Raw genomic sequence first — 22,408 nt, forward strand, 5'->3', positions numbered from 1 at the left:
GTGAAAATTTGAATTAGAAGTTGGGGTGAACTTAAAATATGGGGTGAATCAAGAGAAATGTGGGTTTAAATATAAAAACTCTAATATTTTTAGTTAAAAAGAGAAATGAGAAATAGAGATGAAGAAGTTCATTCTCTTCTTTCTTCCTTCTTTTCTTAATGTCCTCGTTGTTTCTTTCTGCTTTAAACTGTAAACCTACTAAAGTTTTTATCTTTCTTAATTTTATAAAGTGGGAAAAGTTGAATTTAGCTAACATTATGTTTATGAAAATTACAAAAAAGAAAAAGAAAAAAAAATCTGTTACAGTATGAGCCAGGTTAAAAGAAGTGGACATGGAAAGGGCATTTTGGTCTGGGCATTTGGGAAAAACCTGTAAGAAAATGATTAGTTTTCAGACCTTGTAGGTTTCCATCTGTGTGTGCTTGTGGCTGGTTTTTGAGGTATGATTCGTATGAACAAACAAAATAAAAGCAGTGAGAAAGAGAGTGACAGAAAGTTGTGGGAAAGAAAGAAAGGCAAAAACAGAGGAGAAAGGGGAAAGCCCATATTCTTTTGGGTTTAGTCCCATACCAGGTTGGTACAAAAAAAGCTTAAACCTCACTTTTTCTTTTTCACTGGCAATATTCAGTTTATATATTTTTCTTAGATCCTTTTGTGAACATTTCAACTTCTGTTTTTGTTTAATGGGTATCTGTCACTCATCAGCCATTTATATAAAATGCCATTTTGATTTTCTTTTGGAGAAAAAAAAATGGAACTTTCTTTCTTCTTCCAGGAAGAAATGTGATTTGTGGTTGTATTCTTGGGTTGCTGTAGTTGAAGTGCTTTACTTTGCCCGCTGGCCACTAGCAAAGATTCTCTCTTTCAATCTTTGTGAGCTTTGCATTCTCAAAGTCTTCGATAGTTCATTTTCTGCATTGATGTGCTTTCATCTAATGTCACTTATTTGCTCATAAAGCCTACTAGCTTTTCCTGTCCCTTCGTTACTTGGGTGCCTTTCCCTTTCTGATATATATTTTTTAGGAGCAGTGTATAACCGGTGTAAGGAGTGACTTATACAGATTCATGGGTTTTATTACATATTCACCCCCCTATATGGGTATAAATAGATATGGCCAATATTGGTTTTCCTCATTGCAGGAAGTCACCTTAGGTGTGTGCATATCGCATATTTTAGGTTGGAAGGGATGAGCTACAATACCTCCAATACTGGTTCTGGTTAGTCATTTTCCTGTGCTGGTGTCTATATTATTTGTATATGGAGTAAAGTTATTTGTAAAGACTACTTATTGTTGGTTCTTGCCCATATCTTGATCATTAGGCCTGCTGGTTTTATGTTTTAAAAGTTTTTGCTTCAATATGTCAGGTAGTAGAACTCCTAGAAGGACGTTTGAGTTTGGAAGGACCCATGTGGTCAGGCCCAAAGGGAACCACCAAGCGACTATAGTTTGGCTACATGGCCTTGGAGATAAGGGCTCAAGGTATTAATGCTATTCTTTTGCAGACAATAAAAATGTGCTATTGTGATTTAAGAATGGGTGCTTGTGATAATTTGTCTCTGTTTTTAGGTGAAACTTGTTCCCGTTAAACCAATTCATCAGTGGAATTGAAATTCCTATGCATGATTAACTTGTAGCTTTCCATTTCAGATTTATACATGCAATACAGCTGTTATGTTTTACTCAGCAGGGTTTGTGGACGTGCATGGATCAGTAGTTGTGATTTTAAGAATGTGGAGTTTTATAATCACCTACTTGAACCTGATATTCTCTCTTTATATGAAACATGGTGTGGGTTGATTGATTCCTTTCCCTTTTAAATGAGCATATGCCTGAAGAGCATGGTGGACTTGTTTGTTTCCACATAAAAGACAAAAGAAGGGGAATTGGAGAATGTCAATGTCTTTCTCCTGATCTAGCAAAGTCTGTTATTTAACTAAGTCCTTGATTCTGTTGCATTTTAGAAGATTCTATTTCTGATCGAATTGATGGGGGACCGCAATACTTCCATGAACCAAAAGACAATGTGATCGGTTGTCTTTTCCTTCCTCTTCTTTACATTCGAATTGATGTTGGGGAGGTCATGAATCAAGTATTTGAATATTCCGAGGCCTACGATAGGGGACCACTTCTTCACTAGCTTAGTTGCCCTTTCAAGTGTATCAAATTGAAATATACTATTCATTAATAATTTATATAGTACAGATGCAGGACTAATTAATCATCATTATTCCTTTAGTGAAAGATGATTGAACCGTTTTGAGCTAAAACAGATATATCCAAATAGCATCAAACTTGTACAATTATCGATTAGGTTTATGCTTAACCTTGATTATATGTGCTCCCCAAATTAGATTTGATATGCTACTAAGAAGTGTTTCTTAAATGATACTGTAATTATTTTCAAGCTTGAAGTGTGCTACCAACCTTCTAGCCATTGGACTCAAAGTATTGTGTTATTAGTTTGGTTAATCATTAGTGACTAAGCTGCATTATTTCCATTTTGTGCTTTGTTTTGCAGCTGGTCCCAGCTTTTGGAAACCCTTCCTCTTCCAAATGTAAGGGTGACTTTAAGTTTCATTTTGTCATTATGCACATGCATATTCAACATTCATCACCAGCAGCCTTAAACCTTCTATTTAGAGAATATGCTACTAAGTTTGTTTAATAGTATTCATTGGCTGTTTCTGTTTATATTATTATACAGATTAAGTGGATTTGTCCTACTGCCCCTTCTCGTCCTGTAGCATTATTTGGTGGATTTCCTTGCACTGCCTGTAAGATTTATTGCTATATTTTCTGTATTTATCTTCGTGCTGAAATCCATCATGAAATTCTAGATTATCTGTGAGCTTTATCACATGGACATTGATTGCCTAAAGATACATGTCATCCAGTAACTAGGGTAAAAGTTTGGTTTATATTTCTTTTCATATTGTATATGTAAAACATAATCTAAAGTGTTTGAGTGATTTATTACAGGGTTTGACATGGGGGACATTTCAGAAGATGCTCCTGATGATATGGAGGGGTTAGATGCCTCAGCAGCGCATGTTGCAAATCTTTTGTCAACAGAGCCTGCTGATAGTAAGTTCCTTTTCTTGAAAGCTCTTAAAACTCTAGTATCTTAGTTATATTTGTTAGAAACATTTCCAGTTAAAGGATTTATAAATAAGATATTGGGGCATTGATATATCTTGGTAGAGATAGAAAAGAAAATATAAAGAGGTCTGGGATTGTAGACCTGTACTCAGGTTTCAAACTATTTTTACCTTGTTAGAATGAAGATATAGAATGACATAGTCAAATTTCTCTGCAGATTCCATCTTCCCCTGATCCTCCACTGAACTATAGTGAACTTATTTAATCTTGTTCATACAGCTTTCATGAATCATGACTTAACTAAGGAAAAATATATACTGATCGGTTCTCCCTAATATCTTCTGTATTTTTCTCATCATGTTTATTTAGTTTTGTTTGTATTATTGAATCAGTTCATTGCATAATTGCATTTTACCAATCGAATTATGTACTCTCACGTGATCTTCACATTTACTATTGAAATATCTCTGACTTGTCAAGGTTGTCAGGACTAGCAAAGATATATGCAATCAATAATATGGTAACTTTTCACGTAGAATTAGACTGGAGGAAACTGGTTGTTTCTCAGTTATTACCATAAAAATCTATGGGGAGGATAATTAATGATGTTACATTAAAGTTGGGGATTAGATGTTCTTGTAAAATGATTAACTGTGTAAAATAATGTGTTATTCAGGTAATTGCTTTTGTAGGAATCACAAATGCTTTATGTGACTCGTGTGAATTGTACTATTATGAACAGTAAAACTCGGTGTTGGGGGCTTCAGTATGGGTGCTGCAACTGCCCTCTACTCTGCCACGTGCCATGTTTTAGGGCAATATGGGAATGGAAATCCATACCCAGTTAACCTAAGTGCAATCGTTGGTCTAAGTGGATGGCTTCCATGTTCAAGGTTCAGCTTCTGTCGTGTGCACTAACATAAATTTGCTTATGCACAACACATAAGCACAAGCTATTAACAGTCAGTTCATCTCAGTAGTTCTTTGCTTTTTTGCTCTATCTGTAGAACTTTGAGGAACCGGATGGAAGCGTCAAATGAGGCTGCAAGGCGTGCAGCATCCTTGCCCACTTTGCTATGTCATGGCTTAGGTAGAAATATTCTTCTCATATATGGTACTTATAGACTCAATTCTTCCTTGGAGGCTCTCTCCACCCACCTCCCATCCCCAAAAATCATATAGAAGAAGTTGCAAGTTACTGATTGTTCAGGTTGTTTTGTTAAAATTGTAATTCCCAAGTTTTTAGGTACAAATGTATGTGATGCCTTCATTCTTCATTGCAGGCGATGATGTGGTCGCATATGGACATGGAGAGAAATCTGCACAGGTCTTAAGTTCAGCAGGATTTCGAAATCTAATGTTTAGAACATACAACGGGTATGTGATTCTGCCTTCATTCAGGACTTACATTTTGTTCTTTTCAATATAAATTTCAAGAATGCATGGTTGTCAATGCAGGCTGGGGCACTATACAATCCCTGAAGAGACTGATGAAGTTTGTACTTGGTTAACTGCAAGTTTGGGGCTAGAGGGATCCCGATCATACTAGCGGAAAAGATCAGTGAATGGCAAGATGACACGGGGAATACAAATGAGGAGATTATTATAAAAGATGATTAGAAGAGGCATACTAGAATAGGTTGTGGTATGGGGTATACGTACGGTAGTGGCATTTCTTATAGCTTCTATTGCCTTATAATCTCCCTTCTCCTTTTTGTTGCTTTCTTTTTCTTCAAATAACGTCCTAGTCTCACTCTTGTAATTGGGCGCTGGTTGCTATGAGATTTGTATGGGCGCTCTCGGTTCGGGTGGGGTATGGGAGCTAGATAGAGTCTCTTTCTCCGCATCCATGAAATTTTGTTGTTTTGATAATAAAGTGATTGAATATATTTCTCCGTGCATCACCCTAGCATTTGAATTGGTTGTTGGTGCATGTAAACTGGAAGATGATGAAAGTTTCAGCCTTCACACTTCTATACAGTTTCAGCCTTCAACACAAGTGCTTCATTTTTAAAAGCCAATTAGAGTGGTGGTAAGTTGGGCCTAAAGTTTACATATATGTTATTTTGATTGGTCCATAGGCCTGGATTAACCGATGGATTCTCCAGATCCATAAGACCAGCCTGGATTACCACTCAAATTGACCCTTTCCAGCTCTCAAGTCCACAACCCAAATCTATTTGAATATCATGAGCAATTCCCTCTAAATTACAGAAACGGTAACTAAAAGCAAGAGCAAAACACAAACTATATGGTTTACAAGCCACTTCTAGCTAAAACACATTGTCTCATTCTTCCCTTTTCCAACCTGAACACATTCTCCCTAATTTTAGTAGTTTTTAAGAGGAAAAAGGAAAAGAAATGTAATAATGTCGAACCGATCATATCAAAGTATAAGAGATCCTAATAATTGATGAGGACCAAAGTATTTATTGAATAAAGCATAAGTTATACTACAAGATTGTCATTGCTTGCCCATTGATACATATTTAATAATGGCGAGTCAGCTGATCTGATATACAAGATAGTGGCAACACAGTGGAGAGGGAAGCAACGACTATAATCCAATAACCATGAAAATGTTCCCGAACTTAAATTACAAAATAAAAAATAAAAAATAAAAAATAAAAAAACAATTTGCCCAGAATTGGGACAATTTCAGAGTAGCCATAGCCTCTAACTATAGAGGATTTAACCCAATTGAACAATTGAAAGATTTAATATAACAACAGAGAAATGCTAATCATGAGAAAGATGACAATGTTGTGTTTCCAATTTTCTGTTATTACCTTCAGAAATTCAGCCACTTGGTACACCCACCTATATACCAATAAATGACGACTGTGATCATTATACATATAGGGAATAAAATTATATATGATATCTTAAGACGTTTCCATATTCAAACCTGACAACGATTCAACCCACATAATGTTTCAACAAACGTTCTCTGGCCCCAAGTGTGAAAAGTAAACACCACAGTGACACCTTGAAGTAAACTGAAACAAGAAACATGTGAAGATTAGCATTATTGATGACAACTTTAGAACTATGTATTAACAGCATGTGTTAGAATGATGAGGACTCACCGTGGACTCCATAAATGTCGATCATTTCTTTCTACCCTTATCTTGAAGATTACTCATGTTCTGAATGATACTACCGCCTTTGGAACCAATACAAGGGGTAAGGGGTGGGAACGAAGGGACAGCCTTCAATATGAACTTGCGGCCACTTCTCAAGGCCCCTGAAGAGCTTGCACCAAGCTCGTGATTGTGGCTGTGAGGAGGAGAAACCCGCTTCTTATTGGGGGAACTTACTTTCAATGACCTAATCGGAGTAGAAGTGTCCTTCAGTATCTCAGGGGTGTCATCTTGCAGAATGTCATAAAGTCCATTTTCAAAGTCAAGACCTTGGAAAGATTTCGTCCCACCTAACCGAGTCATTGGGGTGACTGGTGAACTACGCCTATGAAGAGAACTATCGGATGACAGACCATGACTTCCAGGGCACAGCTGAACTTGTGAAGCATTTGTCCAGTCACTTGTTTTGGATGATGTTGAAGACGCCATGGCCATTGAGCAAAGATCTGACATTGGAGTAATATGGCATGTAGTGGGGGCTGCATCGCATCTTGGTGAAAAAGTGTCCACTATTCCAATGTTATCATAATCCACACGCCAATTGTAAGAACCTAAATCTGATAATTCTTTACTTGTTTCCAGAAGAATGTCACTGCTCTCTGAATGTCTCAGAGGGGATCTTGTAGAATTTTCATAAGATGATATGATTGTAAGATCAGATTCGGGTGATGGAAGGTAACTTGTAGGAAGGCACGGGGATTTCGGTACATTATTTGCATGGCTAGACAAAAAATAAAATGAACAATAAAGACTTAATCAGGGATCAGATTATGATTTAGCATTTCAGGATAATTGGGACTTTTTTGAAACAAAGGAAAATTGGGACTACAAAGTCAACGAATCTTACTCTGAGCACTGAAATGATGGCGCCAATGGAGTGAGGTTGTGAGAATTGTACAACTCAGCAGACAAAATATCTTTCTTTGTTGCCACCATTTCCAGCTTCTCATCAAATGTGCTCTCTATTCTGTCCTTGCCAGCTTTGTCACTAACATTGTCTTTACCCACACCATGCTCTATTGGAATATACTCTATAGAAAAGGAGATTGATTTACAGTGTTAAGTTACAAATAGAGATTTAATTGATAACCTTTTTCAGGCGATTTTTCTAGTTTACTTTCACAAGCCCATCTTTTTGAGGCATTATAGATAAAAGTAACTTCTAAAATATAAGTACATCATATACTATATTCTATTGTCAGACAATTTTCCGTGTTTTGTTTCTAGATTGTCTATCAAGACGATGATCAAGTGAAATCATGTTTTAACAAATTGACAACACAACATACCAGACTATCTGGCAAGAAGACACTATTCTAAAGTTCTATATAGTATGAATCGAATATTCTTTGTTGTCCCTAGTACAAAGGGTAAAGCTACAAACTTTATCATGTGGAATTAAGAAACACATTTTCTTGGTTTAGAGTCTTACCTCCCTTCCTGCCATAAACATTTTTACATCCATCACACCGGCATCCACTGGAGCATCCAACATTTGCCTTTAAAATGAAGCAACTCAAGAGTTTAGGATGAATTAAAAAAGATAAGATAAGAAACACTGTGGCATAAAAATATAGAAACAAAATTCAAGACCTGATAGCATTCACAATATTTTTTAAGACACATTGACTTTTTGCAATTGCACCCTCTTTTGTGTCTTGCCGAGGATGGCGTGAATTGAATTTCTTCTTCCTGTCATGAGCAAATACAATCATCAAATTTCTAAAGAAAGGTATACAATCAGTAATTATATTGAAAGGGTTTAGTACCACAATATTTTTGGAAACTCACATGCTGTACAATCTTGGGAGCAAATGCAAGTGGATTACGAGATTCAATATGTTGCCTTGTCTCAAGAACTGTATCTTCATAATCGGTTATATTGAAGCATCCTTGGCAAGCACAAGATTCGGCACAATAGACTCCAGCAGCAAAACAATCACAATAACTGCACAGAAATGTATTAAAATGTGACAAATAAATACACACTTATGAATTTCCTAGGACACAAAGGAGATCAACTTACAGTTTCAAGCATTTGGTCTTCTTACAGTTGCAACGTTTGGTACCATCACTATCTTTAGTGCTTGATGTTTTTTTCCTGTAGGGTCATACACGAACACATTTGAACCACAGACAATATGAAGAATGAATCCTACCACACTAAATGAAAGACCATGCCTCTGACCTTTTCTTTTTTGGACTAGATTGCTTGCACTCCTCATAATCGTCAACATTCTCAGCATCAAATCCCCTCTTCTCATGTGTAGGCCCATGATGCTCAAATACCACAGTGTGAGGAGACTGGGGAACGGCAGAACTTGCAGTAATTGAAGTCTCAGATTCATCCCTGTCTTCAGGACCAGCTGAGTCTTTCTCAACCATATTCAACGAAATTGAACGGCTCCTCACATTATCTGGTAAATGTGAGCTCATAACAGATGCTGATTTCATAACTTGCACACCAATGTAGTGATCTGCTAATTTTATGCTTCTTGTTGTACCACGAACCAGTGGTGCAGCATTAACTATGCTGTTTAGATGCAAGCCAATACCTGATGGCTTGGGAACAGTTGAAGGAGAGTTTCCACCATACCGAGGTGGCAATGAGGTGCCCATCTGTCTCTTGGAAGTTGCCTTTAAGTCCGCATAAGATAATTTCACCAACTTCGATTCTCCCGTGCCGGAAGGTAGTTCTGAATTGTTAACCTCCTGTATAGAACTCAAAGAACAGTCTCTTTCTCCAGTGGCACAAGGAGGAGCCTCTTCAAACTGAAGGCAACGTCTATGCATGCCACCTTGTTCACTTCTGGCCTACATTGACCTTGCAGTTACTCTACTATGAAAAGTAAATAAATCCTAGCAGGATAAAATAACCAAAAAGAAAAGGCCTGCTACTTTTGCAGGCATGGGCTTGCACTACACTAAAGGAATAATACTTCCAGCAAATAAAGGAAAAGATAAAGGAAGAGGGAGAAATCATGGTAGCTAGAAACATATCTTTGTATCTTTTAACTTGGTTAATTATAGAGAAAAGACATGTGGTCAAAGGAAAATGTGATTCTTGATTCCCAAAAAGGGGTACATTGGAGATTGTTCATTGTGCATTAGAATTCAGATGTAATGGCATACCTTAGGAGCATGCAATATCATGTTCCCAATCATTCCTTTGGAGATTGCACCAACATTCTCAGCAGAATTTTCATACACCTGAACAATCTGCAAACGTCCAGGAGGAGATTGAGGGGTATGATCACAATCATCCTGATGTTTACCTCCTCTATCCTGTAACTTAAAAGTTGGATTGATTGTAAGAACATGTGGAACAATCACATAATTTCTCCACAAATAATAGTGCAGTTCTTTCACTGTTTTTATTTTTATAATGTAAAGCCAAGAATCTGCAATTACCTGATCATGCAAATGTTGGCGATATTCTCTCTTGTAAGCATTATCAATGGATAAACCAGATTCAACATTTGGGCATTCATCATATGGCAAGTCCCCATCACTTTGCTCTATAATTTTCACAGGCTTTGCATCAAATGTTTGTTTTCCTTCAAGGTCCTCTTTAGCCTGCTCTGATGGTGCCTTTGCTTCTGTCCCTAAGTCTGTTCCAGTATTATGTTTGTTGTCATATAAAGTAGTTTCCTTTGAGCCAGTGAATGTTTCCGGCACATTGTTTGATTGTTTCAAACATGGACTGGCTGATTGAGTAGAGTCTACACAGTCTACTTCCGAGGGATCAGCTAAGTATTCATCCACACCCTCTGAGGAGCTGCATTGCTGAGATTCCACACGAATCTTAGTCTCACAGTCCTGAGAATCAGTAATCAATCTCATATGCAATTGGGTAATTTTGGGATCAACTGGATCATCAAGGAATTTCTTGGCTTCATCCTGTGTTTTAGGCTTTTCTGCACTGGATAATGGTTGATATTGAGGCCTGATCAATCACAAATTTGTCAAGTCAATAAAGAGACGTCTACAAAAAATGGAACTAAAAATTCAAGAGATCTTGGACCTTTTTAGGAAACTTGTATCCCGGTGTGAATTTATACGCGGTGACGTGAACACAAGAGGAGGAGAGTTAAGTACAGGGAACCCTTGTGCTAAATGTGAAGCCTTCACAGGCTGTATTGGTGATAGATTGTTTATGTAACTGAAAACTGGTGAGTCCTGAATCAAAGAAAAAAAATACATGAACAAGAGATTCCTTTTGTCTATAAATGCTGCCAAATTCTCATTTCACAAACAAGTTTGACAAACTCCAAACGACTCAACTCAAGGTTTGATCAACAATCACTCAGCAGAAAGCCGATTGCACACTGAAAGACCCTAAAGTCACAAATTGAACTTCTCTAAACACCACTAAACTCCCAATTTCAAAGTCCCAAAACCCTAAGTCCACCGACTACCAAGCACCAACCCCACCAACCTCAACCCACAAGAATTAAACTAAAACCCATATCCGTCAATTAACCAATGCACAAAAAAAAACCCAAAAAAGAGTAGGTAAAGATCTACAATTAGCATAATATGGAAGCAACAGACCATAATCCAAAAAGAGAAGGATCGAAATTTGTAAGTAAAATTGAGAAAACGCAATTTACTTGAACTGGGGGAGAATCTGAGGAAGACGTGGTGTTGGCTTTGATTTTTCTAATTTCAGGTGAATCCATGGCGTGAACCCGTAGACTTAACCCAAACCCTAACCCTAAAATCCTCCGCCTGCATTTTCTTTTTCCCCACTTTACTAACTTCTTCTGAAACAGATGGTGAGAAAATGGGAACTGAGAAATGGAGTTTTTACAATTTTTTATTTATTAGTTTTGTAAATTTGTTTTTCTCGCTTAAAAAGAAAATAAAAAGAGAGAGACGTTTAGGCAGAAGCGGCGGGATTTAAAAACCAAAGCGGGAATTGTGATTTAACGTGGACTGGCGGCAATTGGGCTAGGCTGGGCCTGGCCCAAAATTATGAATTTAAGATTTGAAAATTTGGTGGATATTATAGGTCAGACTATAATGAGTGGAAAGTTATGAGATATTATATGGATTTATTATGTGCCTACAAACTAGGCTCCAATCATTATCAAATCCAATTTACATAACGTTTACTATATTTGAGTAGATATTTAATTAATTGAATAAAAAAGTTTGAAATTGTCAAGAATGAACCCAACTTTGTCTTCATGATTCATTCTTTTAAAAAAAGATTTTAAAACTCTTTAAAGGTTTGTTAAACAACAAAAAAACAGATTTACATTTTGAGTTTTGCTATAAATAAATATATGTGTTTGAGATATATATACTCCTTGAGTTTCAAATTTATTTTAGTTGTATGGTAGAAAGATAAGAATTGTTTGATGTCTCCAAAGTTGTAACTTTTGATACTCATCAATTTAGTTATGTAATGATAAGTATTTGTATTCTATCACAATAAAAAGGTTTTTATTTTATTCTATGAAATATAAGCTACAAAGGTTGTTGCCCTACCTGCCTTAAGTCAGGATTGAGTTGCTTAGAATTTGACTATTCAGTTGAAATTAAGGCTGGCTCTTGGCCATGGCAACTAGGGCCATCGCCAGAGGCCCACAATTGAGAGGGGCACAAAAAGAAAAGAAAAGAGTATATATATATATATATATATGCATATGGAACAAAAAATAAAAGTCTTCATAAAATATAAATTAAAAAAAAACTAAAAATAAAGGGGCATGTGTGATAATTATTGAGAGTCTTACTTGGTAGTATAAAACAATAGTAAATAAAGGCACACACATATGCAAACAAATCTAGAAGCAAAGCGAGTTTACATTATTGTTTTCCTAAGAACTAGATGGAGACTCTTGAAATCAATCGAATTTTATTTTTGTAACTGATTGTTCTCTCTAAAATTGGGAGCACTAGCATCATAGCACAACATACAGGACCCAAAATACAAGTTTTATTGTTCTTTCTAAATTAAAATTATTAAAATCTTATTTGCATACCATCATGGCTCAAGATAAACTAAATGGACTAGCAATATTATGCATTGAAAGAGATATGTTAGAAAAAATTAAATATGATAATATAATTGATGATTTTGTTTCTAAAATTGCAACAAAAAGATATTTTAAATGATCTTTTGTGATTGGGATTTCATTGCTATTTTTATTTAGTAGGTGCATATGAAAGTGAAGCATGGGGACACATGCAAGTTAATTTGTTGTTGAATGTAATGTTTTCAATCGAGTACTCTTCCTTCAGTTGAGGTTTTGTTCATATTGAATTTTCCTTAAACAAGGTTTTAATGAGGACCAAAGTATTCTATATATTATCGGTTTTTATACTCTTATAATTTTAATAAAATTTATTATTTGATATAAAATTATGTAATTTTATTTATTTATAAAGGGCACATTCTTAGACTTTGACCAAGGCTTTAAATCACTCAGGGCCGGCCCGGGTTGGAATGATTCTCTTTATAAGTTCTTGTCATTCCATGAGTGACAATTTAACATATAGCTGGAAATGCTTTACAAATGATGTCAATTGACCTCCCCAAACAACATCTAGAAGTGTTCGGAATTTATATTTTGGACTTAACTATTCCTAAAACTTGAATGTGAGGCTGCATGCAACATATTCAATCTTTCCTTTCAGAATAAATAACCACACATAAAAAAACCAAAAAACAAAACAAAACAAAAGGTTGACTAATGAGCCAGCCAACCTGCATTAATTATGGGGCCGCAAGAAATATTGTATTAATTGGAAACCCAAATACTAGCTAAGCTCCTCCTAGCTATCTTCATCCACACCTCTTGCTTATGACTTACTTCATGATCAGCTTTGAACTTTCATCTGTAAATGGCCATGTTTCTTCTTCCTCTTTTAATTTACTTAACATCATTCTCTATCTTCTTTCCATCTCCATCTCATGCAGCAGACACACTCACACCTTCAGACACGTTGAGAGACAATCAAACCCTGGTCTCAGCCGGAGGAGTTTTCGAGCTTGGCTTCTTCAGCGATTTAATTTCAGGCAACCACTATCTGGGAATTTGGTTCAAAGCTGATGCTGCCAAGGTTGTTTGGGTTGGTAACCGAGAAGCCGCCATATTAGATTCCTCCGGTGTGCTCCAAATTCGATCTGGGAATCTGCTTCTCTCTGACCGAAGACAGCTGCAAGTCATAGTCAACTCAGCAAATGTTGCCTCCTCCCCCAACACAACCGCAACGCTTCTCGACACCGGAAACTTTTTGCTCAACGAAGTAGATACAGGCACGGTGTGAAATTTCAATAATTTCCTGGATATTTCTCTTTTTAACAACTAGCCATATTAGATATAACGAATTTATTATTATTATTATTTACATTGATATTTATTACTTTTGATGTCTACAGGTACTATTATATGGCAAAGTTTTGATGTACCAAGTGATACATATCTTCCTGGGATGAAACTAGGGTTGTTTGGCCAAAAAACAACCCAACCAAGCTTTCACTTTCTTGTTTCTTGGGTAAGCCCCCAAAACCCTGCTCGTGGCCTCTTCACTTTAACCCTGGATCAGGCCAACTTCACAAAGGTGGTGGTTTGGAGAGGAGATGGACGCCATATGGATATCGCTTTCTGGGACGGGCACAACCTAAGGTTCATTTTTGACAACACAAGTAGCGAAAATGACTACAATTTTAGCTACCACTCCATTGGAGAAGAAGATGCCTACTACACTTTCAGCAAGGGAAGATACGATCTCATGTGGTTTGTGATGGCTTCAACTGGAGATTTGGACCAGTTTTTCTTATTGGATGGAAATATTTGGTCTGTAAGTCATCGTTTGTGTGATGACTTCGCTGGGGGTAATACTGGAAAGTGCTTGAGTTCATTGCCATCTATGTGTGAGAATGGTGATAGCTTTTCTGTGATGAATGGTTCGTTGCCATCTACGTTTAATAGTGGTGGCTGGATTAATATGGGAACTAGCGATTGTGAAACTTTGTGCAAGAGCAATTGTTCTTGTACTGCATTTGTTTCGGTTCAGAATGGTCAACAAGTTTGCCAACTTTATTATCAGAGTCGAAAGGATCTTTTGAAGATTGTGGAGAAGGGGCCAGGGATTGTTTACATTCGCGGTGGTGCTACTTCCTCAAGTGGTAAGTACAAAATTATCCTAAAGTTTTACGAATTCAAAGGCCCTATTGACTTTTGACTCGAGGGATGGTTTTGGTTTTCGACTCATTCATTTTTTATGAAAAATCAAAAATCTTTTCGAGCCAACGGAGTGGACTTCGGTTTATAATAGAAATCTCTTCAAATCGTAAGTTTGGTCAACTTAAGATTCGAATGTTTGGTGTTTTATTATCTGCTTTGCCGGCGCATGTTATCAAATTGTCACTTTTAAATCACAAATTTTGATTATAAAGATTTACTTGGATGAATAACTCACATTAGTCTAAGTAAAATGGAACATTCCTATGTATATTATATAGTTGCCACTAAGTTAATTAACAAGCAAATATTTTTATATAGTAAACGAATCAATTAAATACCTTTTTTTCGTGTCATGGATCGATGGTGATCAATCAGTAAACGAATTTAAATTCTTATCTTGGTGCATAGTTTAGTCAGTAATAATGTTGTTTATAGGAAGGTCGTCCTAGCTGCTTTGGAATTCTTTGGTTTGCTTGTTTGACTTTATGTAATTGAATGTGTTTTTATACAAGACGACCATAGATTATAATCTCACCAAATTAATCTGAAATCATATGCCTGTTCAATAGCGTACGTAGCTGCAGTTTTATATAATATATAAAAGCCAGTTGGAGTTAATTATGATATGCTGGCAATAAGAAAGGGTCCAATCTGGAGAGATGTCAAACTGGATTAAGACTCACGACTTATTGCTTTAGGATAATTAAAAAAACCAGTCTATTTCTTTTAAATTGTGGAATTAATATATATAATATATCATTAAGGCACAACTTCATTTAGAGATCATCCTTGCAAAAAATCATGCAAATTGAAAATCATTAAGGCATCTCATTGAGATCGGCAAAATCAATGAATTGTTGGTCGTAGCAAAGATTTAGGCAAATTTCGTTTTTCAGTTCCATCAATTTTGTTAGAGTTAATTAGTCCTTTGTGTACAGCAAGAAATGTTAAATACTTACCAACAAAATGGTGGCATTGTTCAGATGGGAAGAAATGGAGACTCTGGTTGGCTATCGCAGTTCCCCTGGCTTCTCTCTTGGTTCTTATCCCAATCTTCTCATTCTGCTACCTGCGTTGCAGAAAGGGGCGCAAAGGTTTGAGTTTAGTTTGATTGTTATGTTGCATTGCTGAATGTAATTTTGTCATTAAATTCTTGTTTTTTTCTTTTTGGCAAAAGGTTGGCGTTAAAATTGGGGAGTGCTATTTCAGCTCTTTGTTAGAATTTCAATTTTCCGTAGAAGGAAAGACTTATAACTCAAATGGTTAAGAGGGATTTACGTATGCAATCACGTGTTCAGTAGTAGTCTAAAAAAATTGTAGTGTTTTTGTGTGTGTATTATATGTACAATAATAAAAGAAAATGTCAACGATTTTTTCCCATGACTTTCCTAGTCATATTTTTGCCACACCATAATACATTACTTGGTCTAATTGACTATTTAATGTGACCAGATGAAGCAACCAGACATGAAGGGATTATCCATTCAGATCAAGTGAGATTATTCCAAATGGGCTCCGCCAATGCGTCACCAATTCAATATGATGAAGTTAGAATTGCAAATATGATGGAATTAGGCAGGCAGAAGGATCAAGAACTGCCCTTGTTTAGTTTCTCCACCATACAGACTGCAACAAATGACTTTGCCAAGGCCAACAAACTTGGTGAAGGTGGATTTGGGCCTGTCTATAAGGTAAGCCATCACTTCTGTGCTTTACATTATATTCTAATAATCACAATTTTCATTTGGCATTGTCAAGAATTAACAAGATCTTCTTAACCTCAACATATGTTATATATATATATATATTTTTTAATTGCAGGGTTTGCTACCAGAAGGGAAGGAAATCGCAGTGAAAAGGTTATCCGAAATTTCGAGGCAAGGGTTGGAGGAGTTCAAAAACGAAGTCTCAGTAATTTGTAAACTGCAACACAGGAATTTGGTTAGGCTTTTGGGATGCTGCATTGAAGGAGAAGAAAGTATACTGATTTATGAGTACATGCCAAACAAAAGCCTGGATTCTTTCATTTTTGGTTCGTAAGCTTTTGACATGTTCTATATATATGTTTCATATGTTGATCTTGTAAATCATTTTTCCTATTTTAATTTTTCTTTTTGTTACAAATCGGTGCAGATTCAACCAAACGGTCAATTTTGGATTGGAGAAGGCGCATGCACATCATCGAAGGGATTGCTCAAGGCCTTCTATATCTTCACAAATATTCAAGATTAAGGATCATTCACCGCGACTTAAAAACGAGCAATATTCTATTGGATAGTGACATGAACCCAAAGATATCTGATTTTGGCATGGCAAGAATCTTCACGGACAATGACACTAAAGGAAAAACAAGCCGGGTTGTTGGTACATTGTAAGTGGATGTTCTGCAACATGTTCTTTTTAAGGTTCATACGCAATTGGTCTTCATATATATATATATGGTTTTTCTTTTTCAAATTCAATTTCTAATGCATTTTAATATCTGATTCTTAGTGGTTACATGTCTCCGGAGTATGCCATGGGCGGCCTCTTTTCTGAAAAATCAGATGTGTTTAGCTTTGGGGTAATCTTATTAGAGATCATAAGTGGCAAGAAGAACATTGCCTTATTTGAGGTTGATAATCAGCTAAACTTACTCGGCAATGTAAGCAACTTATATAAACCACGGAAATGTGTTCCTTAATTATAAATTTCTGCTAACTATGATTTTTGAAACTGGGTTATTTTATTTCAGGCCTGGAATCTGTGGAAAGAAGGCAAGAGCATGGAATTGGTGGATTCAACATTGACTGCTTCTTGTTCAAGCCGTGAAGTTACCAGATGGATTCAGATGGGACTTCTGTGTGTGCAAGAAAGAGCTATGGATCGACCAACCATGGCGGACGTTGTTTCGATGCCAAGCAACGAAACAATAGCCATGGCGCTCCCTAAAGAACCTGCATCATGGAGTCAGCTAAGTTCCAGTGATGCAGATTCGTCGTCGAGTAGGCAAAGACATCACTCTACATTTGATATGACGATTTCAGGAGTTCACGGAAGGTAGCAAGGCAATGTTTTTTGAGAAAAAAAATTGTTCACTTACAATTATACTGCTGTTTGGTGTAGTCTGTAGAGTTTGTTCCACCTGTATCAAAGTTGTAATACATAGCAAATATTTCTATTTAATAGTCTGTTAATACAGAAATCTAATTCAGCCTGTCAAAATAGATTTATCTGAGTTCTTCCTCAATATGACTTTCAATTTGTCAAGCCAAAATAAATAAACAAATTGATTAATTGTAACTTCGACCTATTGCTGTGCTAGACATATGAACCCTGATATCATAGTGGTAGAGGAAAAATGATTTCAGTCAGGCATTTCGTCGAACAGTTTCTTAAATCATAGGATTTCAAGAAAGCACGTCGCTCTCAGCCATTTCATCAAACACTTCCGGCATCCATAGGACCCCCACACTGGCTCCTATCATTCTCACATCTTTGTTTCTTTTTTGTTTCTTTTTCTTTTCTCTGTTCAAAAGGTACAAACCACCAACTTGCCACTTGTGGGTTTCCCCGTGTGTTGCATGTCAATTCCGTTTGGTATTTTTCCAGGAAAATAGTTGGCTTGACAAGCATTAATTCACATGTGTATTCATAGTTTTTTTGGCCATAGTTTAGTAGGGGGAGGGGACACACACATATATCATTGGGGTTTGAACTCAGGACCACTTGAGAGCACACCAAATGCCTGAGCCAATTCAACTAACACCCCATTGGTATGTGTATTCATAGTTGACTAATTTGGATTTTACTGCATATATAACTACATATATATTCTTTATATATATTACTTTATTAACGTACGGCCGCCGTGTATTTTCTACTACTCCCTACTGTTCTCCATATTTATAAAGACATCCACACAATAATAACATGCGGATGTCCGCATAAGAGAAAAACTGTATATAAATATTGGAAATAACTACAAATATTAAGCCTAGAAAAGGGATGCTCCAATTATATTATATCCTTTAAAACTACTTAACCATTACCCTCGTTTAGTAGTCATATATGTAATAAACAAATCAACGATTTTCGTAACATTTAAGATCTTATACATATGAATGACTAAACAATTTGTAATTTGGTTGATTTCTTGCACATATGATATTTAAATTAGAAAATGAACCGATTATGACATGTGTACACGGGGGGGATCAGAAAGTCCACCTCATAGCATTGACCTAACTTATTTTATGTATATAGATATATCTTTCCTTTCAAAATAAATAGAATAGTTGACTAATGAACCTGCATATCAATCAGGAGAACATGATATTATATAGACGATCAGGTCGAAAATAAATAGCTAAGTCTTCCCATCTTAGACCTTACTAACTTCAATTAATATTGATTGGCTTTAAACCATCTCTCATCTGTAATGGCCATGTCTCCTCCTCTTCTTTGCTTGATATCATTCTTTAGCTTCTTTTTATTCTCATCTCATGCAACAGACACACTTGCATCTTCAGACAAATCGGGAGACAACCAAACCCTGGTCTCATCCGAGTGCGGTGATGGAGCTAATTTTTCTAAGATGACTGGTTCGCTGCCATCTACGAGTGGTGTTTCCGTTAGTAGTATTGGGATTTCTGATTGCCAAACTTTGTGCAAGACCAATTGTTCTTGTGCCGGATTCGTTTCTCTTCAGAATGAATCAACATGTCAACTTTATTATGGGAGTAAACAGAATCTATTGAAGATCATAGAGAAAGGGGGAGGGCTTATTTACTTCCGTGATCCTGCTTCAAGTGGTAAGTCTATTAAAATATATATAGATAGAAGGGGAGGGGCACATAAAATTAGGAAAAGCACATAAAACTCGGGAACTCCATTCCTTTTCTAAGGGGGAATAAGAATGAGTTCAAAATAAATGAGCATATATATAATAATAATAAAAAACTTAGAAAAGAAAATATTACAAAAAATGTATAATGATGAAATATGAAGTTGCTGTTCAATTTACTTGTCCAGGTAATAAGAAGGGGAGTCTCTGGTTAATTGTGGCGGTTCCTTTGGCTTCCCACTTGACTTTTGTTTCAATCTCTTTATATTGTTTTGTGCGTTGGAGAAGGTGGCGTAGAGGTATGCGTTTGATTTTTCGAGTTGAATTTTTTTTTTTTGGTCGAAAATCAAGTCGATTTATTAGGGGATGTGGATTCAAACTGGTAATATATTTCAATATTGAAAAGTAGAGAAGTGTCTCCGCGGCCACAAGGTGACTTGGAGGTTCAAAACCTGAGACCATTAGTTTGCAAGTCAAGACCCTTTTATACTAGGCTAAACTCCGTTATCCCTTTCATTATTATATTATCCTATAATTGTAGGCTCAATATTTAATTTATCTGATGTCACGGGCATTATATTTATGCTATCTAACGAGAATAAATTAGTATGCAAATGACGAATATGGCCTTAATGTGAAAATATCAATGATTTTTATGGTCTAATTATATTGATGTCACGACTCGACTCCCCTAGCACGATATTGTCTGCTTTGGGCCCCCCTCTCTGCCCTCACGGTTTTGTTTCTGGGAGCTCACAAGCAACTTCCCAGTGGGTCACCCATCCTGGGATTGCTTTGGCCCCCAACTCGCTTAACTTCGGAGTTCCTATGACTCCGAAGCCAGACAATCCACCATCCTGGGGGCCCAGCATCCTCGCTGGCACACTTTCGGTCAGGATCCAGCTCTGATATCATTTTGTCACGACCCGACTCCCCTAGCATGATATTGTCTGCTTTGGGCCCCCTTCTCTGCCCTCACGGTTTTGTTTTTGGGAGCTCACAAGCAACTTCTCAGTGAGTCACCCATCCTGGGATTGCTCTGGCCCCCAACTCGCTTAACTTCGGAGTTCCTAGGACTCCGAAGCCAGTGAGCTCCCAAAAGGCCTCGTGCTAGGAAGAGAAGTGCCCACACATTTAAAGCACTTCACCTTTCCCTCCTCGAGCGATGTGGGATTGCTCACCGTTCTTGTTTCCCCAAGACACGGGTCTTACAATTGAAACCTGAAGATCAAGCAACCAGACGAGAAGGAAGGCATTATCAATCCGGATCATGAAGTTAGAGGTGCAATTAACATGAATGTAGGCAGACAGAAGGATCAAGAATTGCCCTTTTTTAGTATTTCTACAATAAGGCTGCAACAAATGACTTTGCCAAGGCTAATAAACTAGGGGAAGGTGGATTTGGACCTGTCTATAAGGCAAGCCATCAGTTAACTCCCTACTTTACATGGCTCATAATGACAATTTTTATTTCTTATTACCAAAATCTTCTTAATTAAATTTTATTACTGCAACATGTATGCATTATGGAAATTGCAGGGCAAGTTGCTTCCAGACGGACAAGAAATTGCAGTGAAAAGGCTATCCAAAATTTCCAGGCAAGGGTTGAATGAGTTCAAAACGAAATTTCAGTAATTTGCAGGCTCCAGCACAGGAATTTGGTTAGGCTTTTGGCATGTTGCATTGAAGCAGAAGAAAGTATACTAATTTATGAGTACATGCCTAACAAAAGCCTGGATTCTTTCATTTTCGGTTTGTCCAATAAGATCTTCTGAGCTTATTTCGACATGTTCTGTATAGGTTTCATGTTGATCTTGTAAAACCTTTTCCCCATTTTCATTACTTTTTTTTCAATCATGTGCAGATTCAACCAAACGGGTGCTTTTGGATTGGAGAAAGCGCATGAACATTATCGAAGGGATTGCTCAAGGTCTTCCGTATCTTCATAAATACTCAAGATTACGGATCATTCACCGCGATTTGAAGACCAGTAATATTCTGTTGGACTGTGACATGAACCCAAAAATATCTGATTTTGGCATGGCACGAATTTTTGGGGATAATGACACTAGGGGCAAAGAAATCGGGTTGTAGGTACATTGTAAGTAAACTTTTCTGCAGCATCTTTTCTTCAATGTCTAGTACTTTTCTTTGGGTACAAAGATGTGCGATTAATTCATTTTTGTCTATGATTGTTAGTGGTTACATGTCTCCGGAGTACGCTGTGGATGGTCGTTTTTCTGAGAAGTCAGATGTGTTCAGCTTTGGAGTGATGTTATTTGAGATCATAAGTGGCAAAAAGAAAATATAGCCTTCTTTGAGGCTGATCGCTCCCTAAACTTGCTAGGCAACGTAAGGAACTTTAACAAACCCCTCAAAGTACATCCAATCACTTATTATATGTGTTTGTTGTTCATTGTTCCTGAAGTTTTTCAAACTTTATTGTTGCAGGCTTGAAATTTGTGGAAAGAAGGCAAGAGCATGGAGTTGATGGATTCAACGTTGAGCAGTTCTTGTTCAAGCAGTGAAGTCACCAGATGCATTCAGATGGGTCTTTTGTGTGTGCAAGAAAGAGCTATGGACCGACCAACCACGTCGGATGTTGTTTCGATGCTCAGCAATGAAACAATGGCTCTGCCTCTTCCTAAAGAACCTGCATTTTTTAGTCGATCCAGTGATGCAGAATCATCTTCAAGTAGACAAAGATGTCAATCTGGAAATTATATAACGATTTCAGAAGTAGATGGAAGGTAGCAAACTAGATATGTTGACCAAGCCTGTCTGCACAGGACCAAGTAGACAGTGAAATTAATGCTTCTTACTTCAAATAACAAACATGAGTTTTATTTTGGATTGGATTAGATAGCATCGGGACTGGACTGAGTCCTATCCTGTGTTTGGTGTAGTATGATTGAACTTTGGATAAATGTTTAATTTTTTTCAAATTAATTAATTTGTCCAGCTAAACTTAATTAGTTTATTGATTAAAATGTAACTGTGTTATATCTATTTTAATTAACAGTCATGTACCCAATCTCCACTTCCCACCAAGGCTTAGTCGAATTATTTTATTCCTAAAACTCCCACGAGTTTATATTTTATATGTTTCAAACTTTCAACGAATTATATATGTCTGGG

General features: G+C 36.7%; 3 protein-coding genes and 1 pseudogene across 8 annotated transcripts; 3 read left to right on the top strand and 1 right to left on the bottom strand.

The window, feature by feature from the left end:
• The first annotated feature begins 300 nt into the window (after positions 1 to 300).
• Positions 301 to 4,990, top strand: LOC110769101 (uncharacterized). 3 transcript variants are annotated; one of them, XM_021973004.2, is made up of 10 exons: positions 301 to 573; positions 1,141 to 1,218; positions 1,367 to 1,481; positions 2,521 to 2,557; positions 2,707 to 2,776; positions 2,982 to 3,086; positions 3,844 to 3,994; positions 4,109 to 4,191; positions 4,385 to 4,478; positions 4,560 to 4,990. In XM_021973004.2, the coding sequence occupies exons 2-10, from the start codon at positions 1,188 to 1,190 to the stop codon at positions 4,648 to 4,650; spliced, it is 777 nt and encodes a 258-aa protein (XP_021828696.1). In that variant the 5' UTR covers positions 301 to 573; positions 1,141 to 1,187; the 3' UTR covers positions 4,651 to 4,990. The 3 variants fall into 3 exon arrangements, with proteins under 3 accessions (XP_021828696.1, XP_088106193.1, XP_088106189.1); XM_088250063.1 differs by lacking the exon at positions 301 to 573 and adding an exon at positions 746 to 873; XM_088250067.1 differs by lacking the exon at positions 1,141 to 1,218 and having other exon boundaries at positions 317 to 573.
• A 656-nt stretch (positions 4,991 to 5,646) lies between these two features.
• Positions 5,647 to 11,067, bottom strand: LOC110769124 (CRC domain-containing protein TSO1-like). 3 transcript variants are annotated; one of them, XR_015833131.1, is made up of 13 exons: positions 10,858 to 11,067; positions 10,269 to 10,423; positions 9,656 to 10,190; positions 9,377 to 9,535; positions 8,433 to 9,058; positions 8,271 to 8,345; positions 8,036 to 8,192; positions 7,838 to 7,936; positions 7,677 to 7,743; positions 7,092 to 7,275; positions 6,191 to 6,965; positions 6,010 to 6,100; positions 5,647 to 5,921 (listed from the first exon to the last, which is right to left on the bottom strand). XR_015833131.1 is itself a non-coding variant. In XM_088247576.1 (12 exons), the coding sequence occupies exons 1-11, from the start codon at positions 10,924 to 10,926 to the stop codon at positions 6,212 to 6,214; spliced, it is 2,874 nt and encodes a 957-aa protein (XP_088103702.1). In that variant the 5' UTR covers positions 10,927 to 11,067; the 3' UTR covers positions 5,647 to 6,100; positions 6,191 to 6,211. The 3 variants fall into 3 exon arrangements, 2 of the variants coding, with proteins under 2 accessions (XP_088103702.1, XP_088103701.1); XM_088247576.1 differs by having other exon boundaries at positions 5,647 to 6,100; positions 9,377 to 9,529; XM_088247575.1 differs by having other exon boundaries at positions 5,647 to 6,100.
• Positions 11,068 to 13,031: 1,964 nt separating this feature from the next.
• LOC110769093 (receptor-like serine/threonine-protein kinase SD1-8) lies at positions 13,032 to 17,576 on the top strand. Its single transcript, XM_088247209.1, has 8 exons — positions 13,032 to 13,514; positions 13,638 to 14,387; positions 15,429 to 15,539; positions 15,898 to 16,136; positions 16,267 to 16,477; positions 16,579 to 16,816; positions 16,939 to 17,089; positions 17,180 to 17,576. Exons 1-8 carry the CDS (start codon positions 13,100 to 13,102, stop codon positions 17,486 to 17,488), a joined length of 2,424 nt encoding a protein of 807 aa, XP_088103335.1. The 5' UTR covers positions 13,032 to 13,099; the 3' UTR covers positions 17,489 to 17,576.
• Positions 17,577 to 18,854: 1,278 nt separating this feature from the next.
• Positions 18,855 to 22,096, top strand: LOC110769094 (receptor-like serine/threonine-protein kinase SD1-8; annotated as a pseudogene). Its single transcript, XR_015834017.1, has 8 exons — positions 18,855 to 19,238; positions 19,459 to 19,569; positions 19,680 to 19,702; positions 20,498 to 20,688; positions 20,810 to 21,022; positions 21,135 to 21,371; positions 21,470 to 21,622; positions 21,722 to 22,096. The product of XR_015834017.1 is annotated as a receptor-like serine/threonine-protein kinase SD1-8 (transcript).
• Positions 22,097 to 22,408: the final 312 nt, after the last annotated feature.

This window comes from Prunus avium, chromosome 1, assembly GCF_965620075.1.
Source record: "Prunus avium chromosome 1, drPruAviu1.hap1.1, whole genome shotgun sequence".
In the NCBI taxonomy this organism is placed as follows: domain Eukaryota; kingdom Viridiplantae; phylum Streptophyta; class Magnoliopsida; order Rosales; family Rosaceae; genus Prunus; species Prunus avium.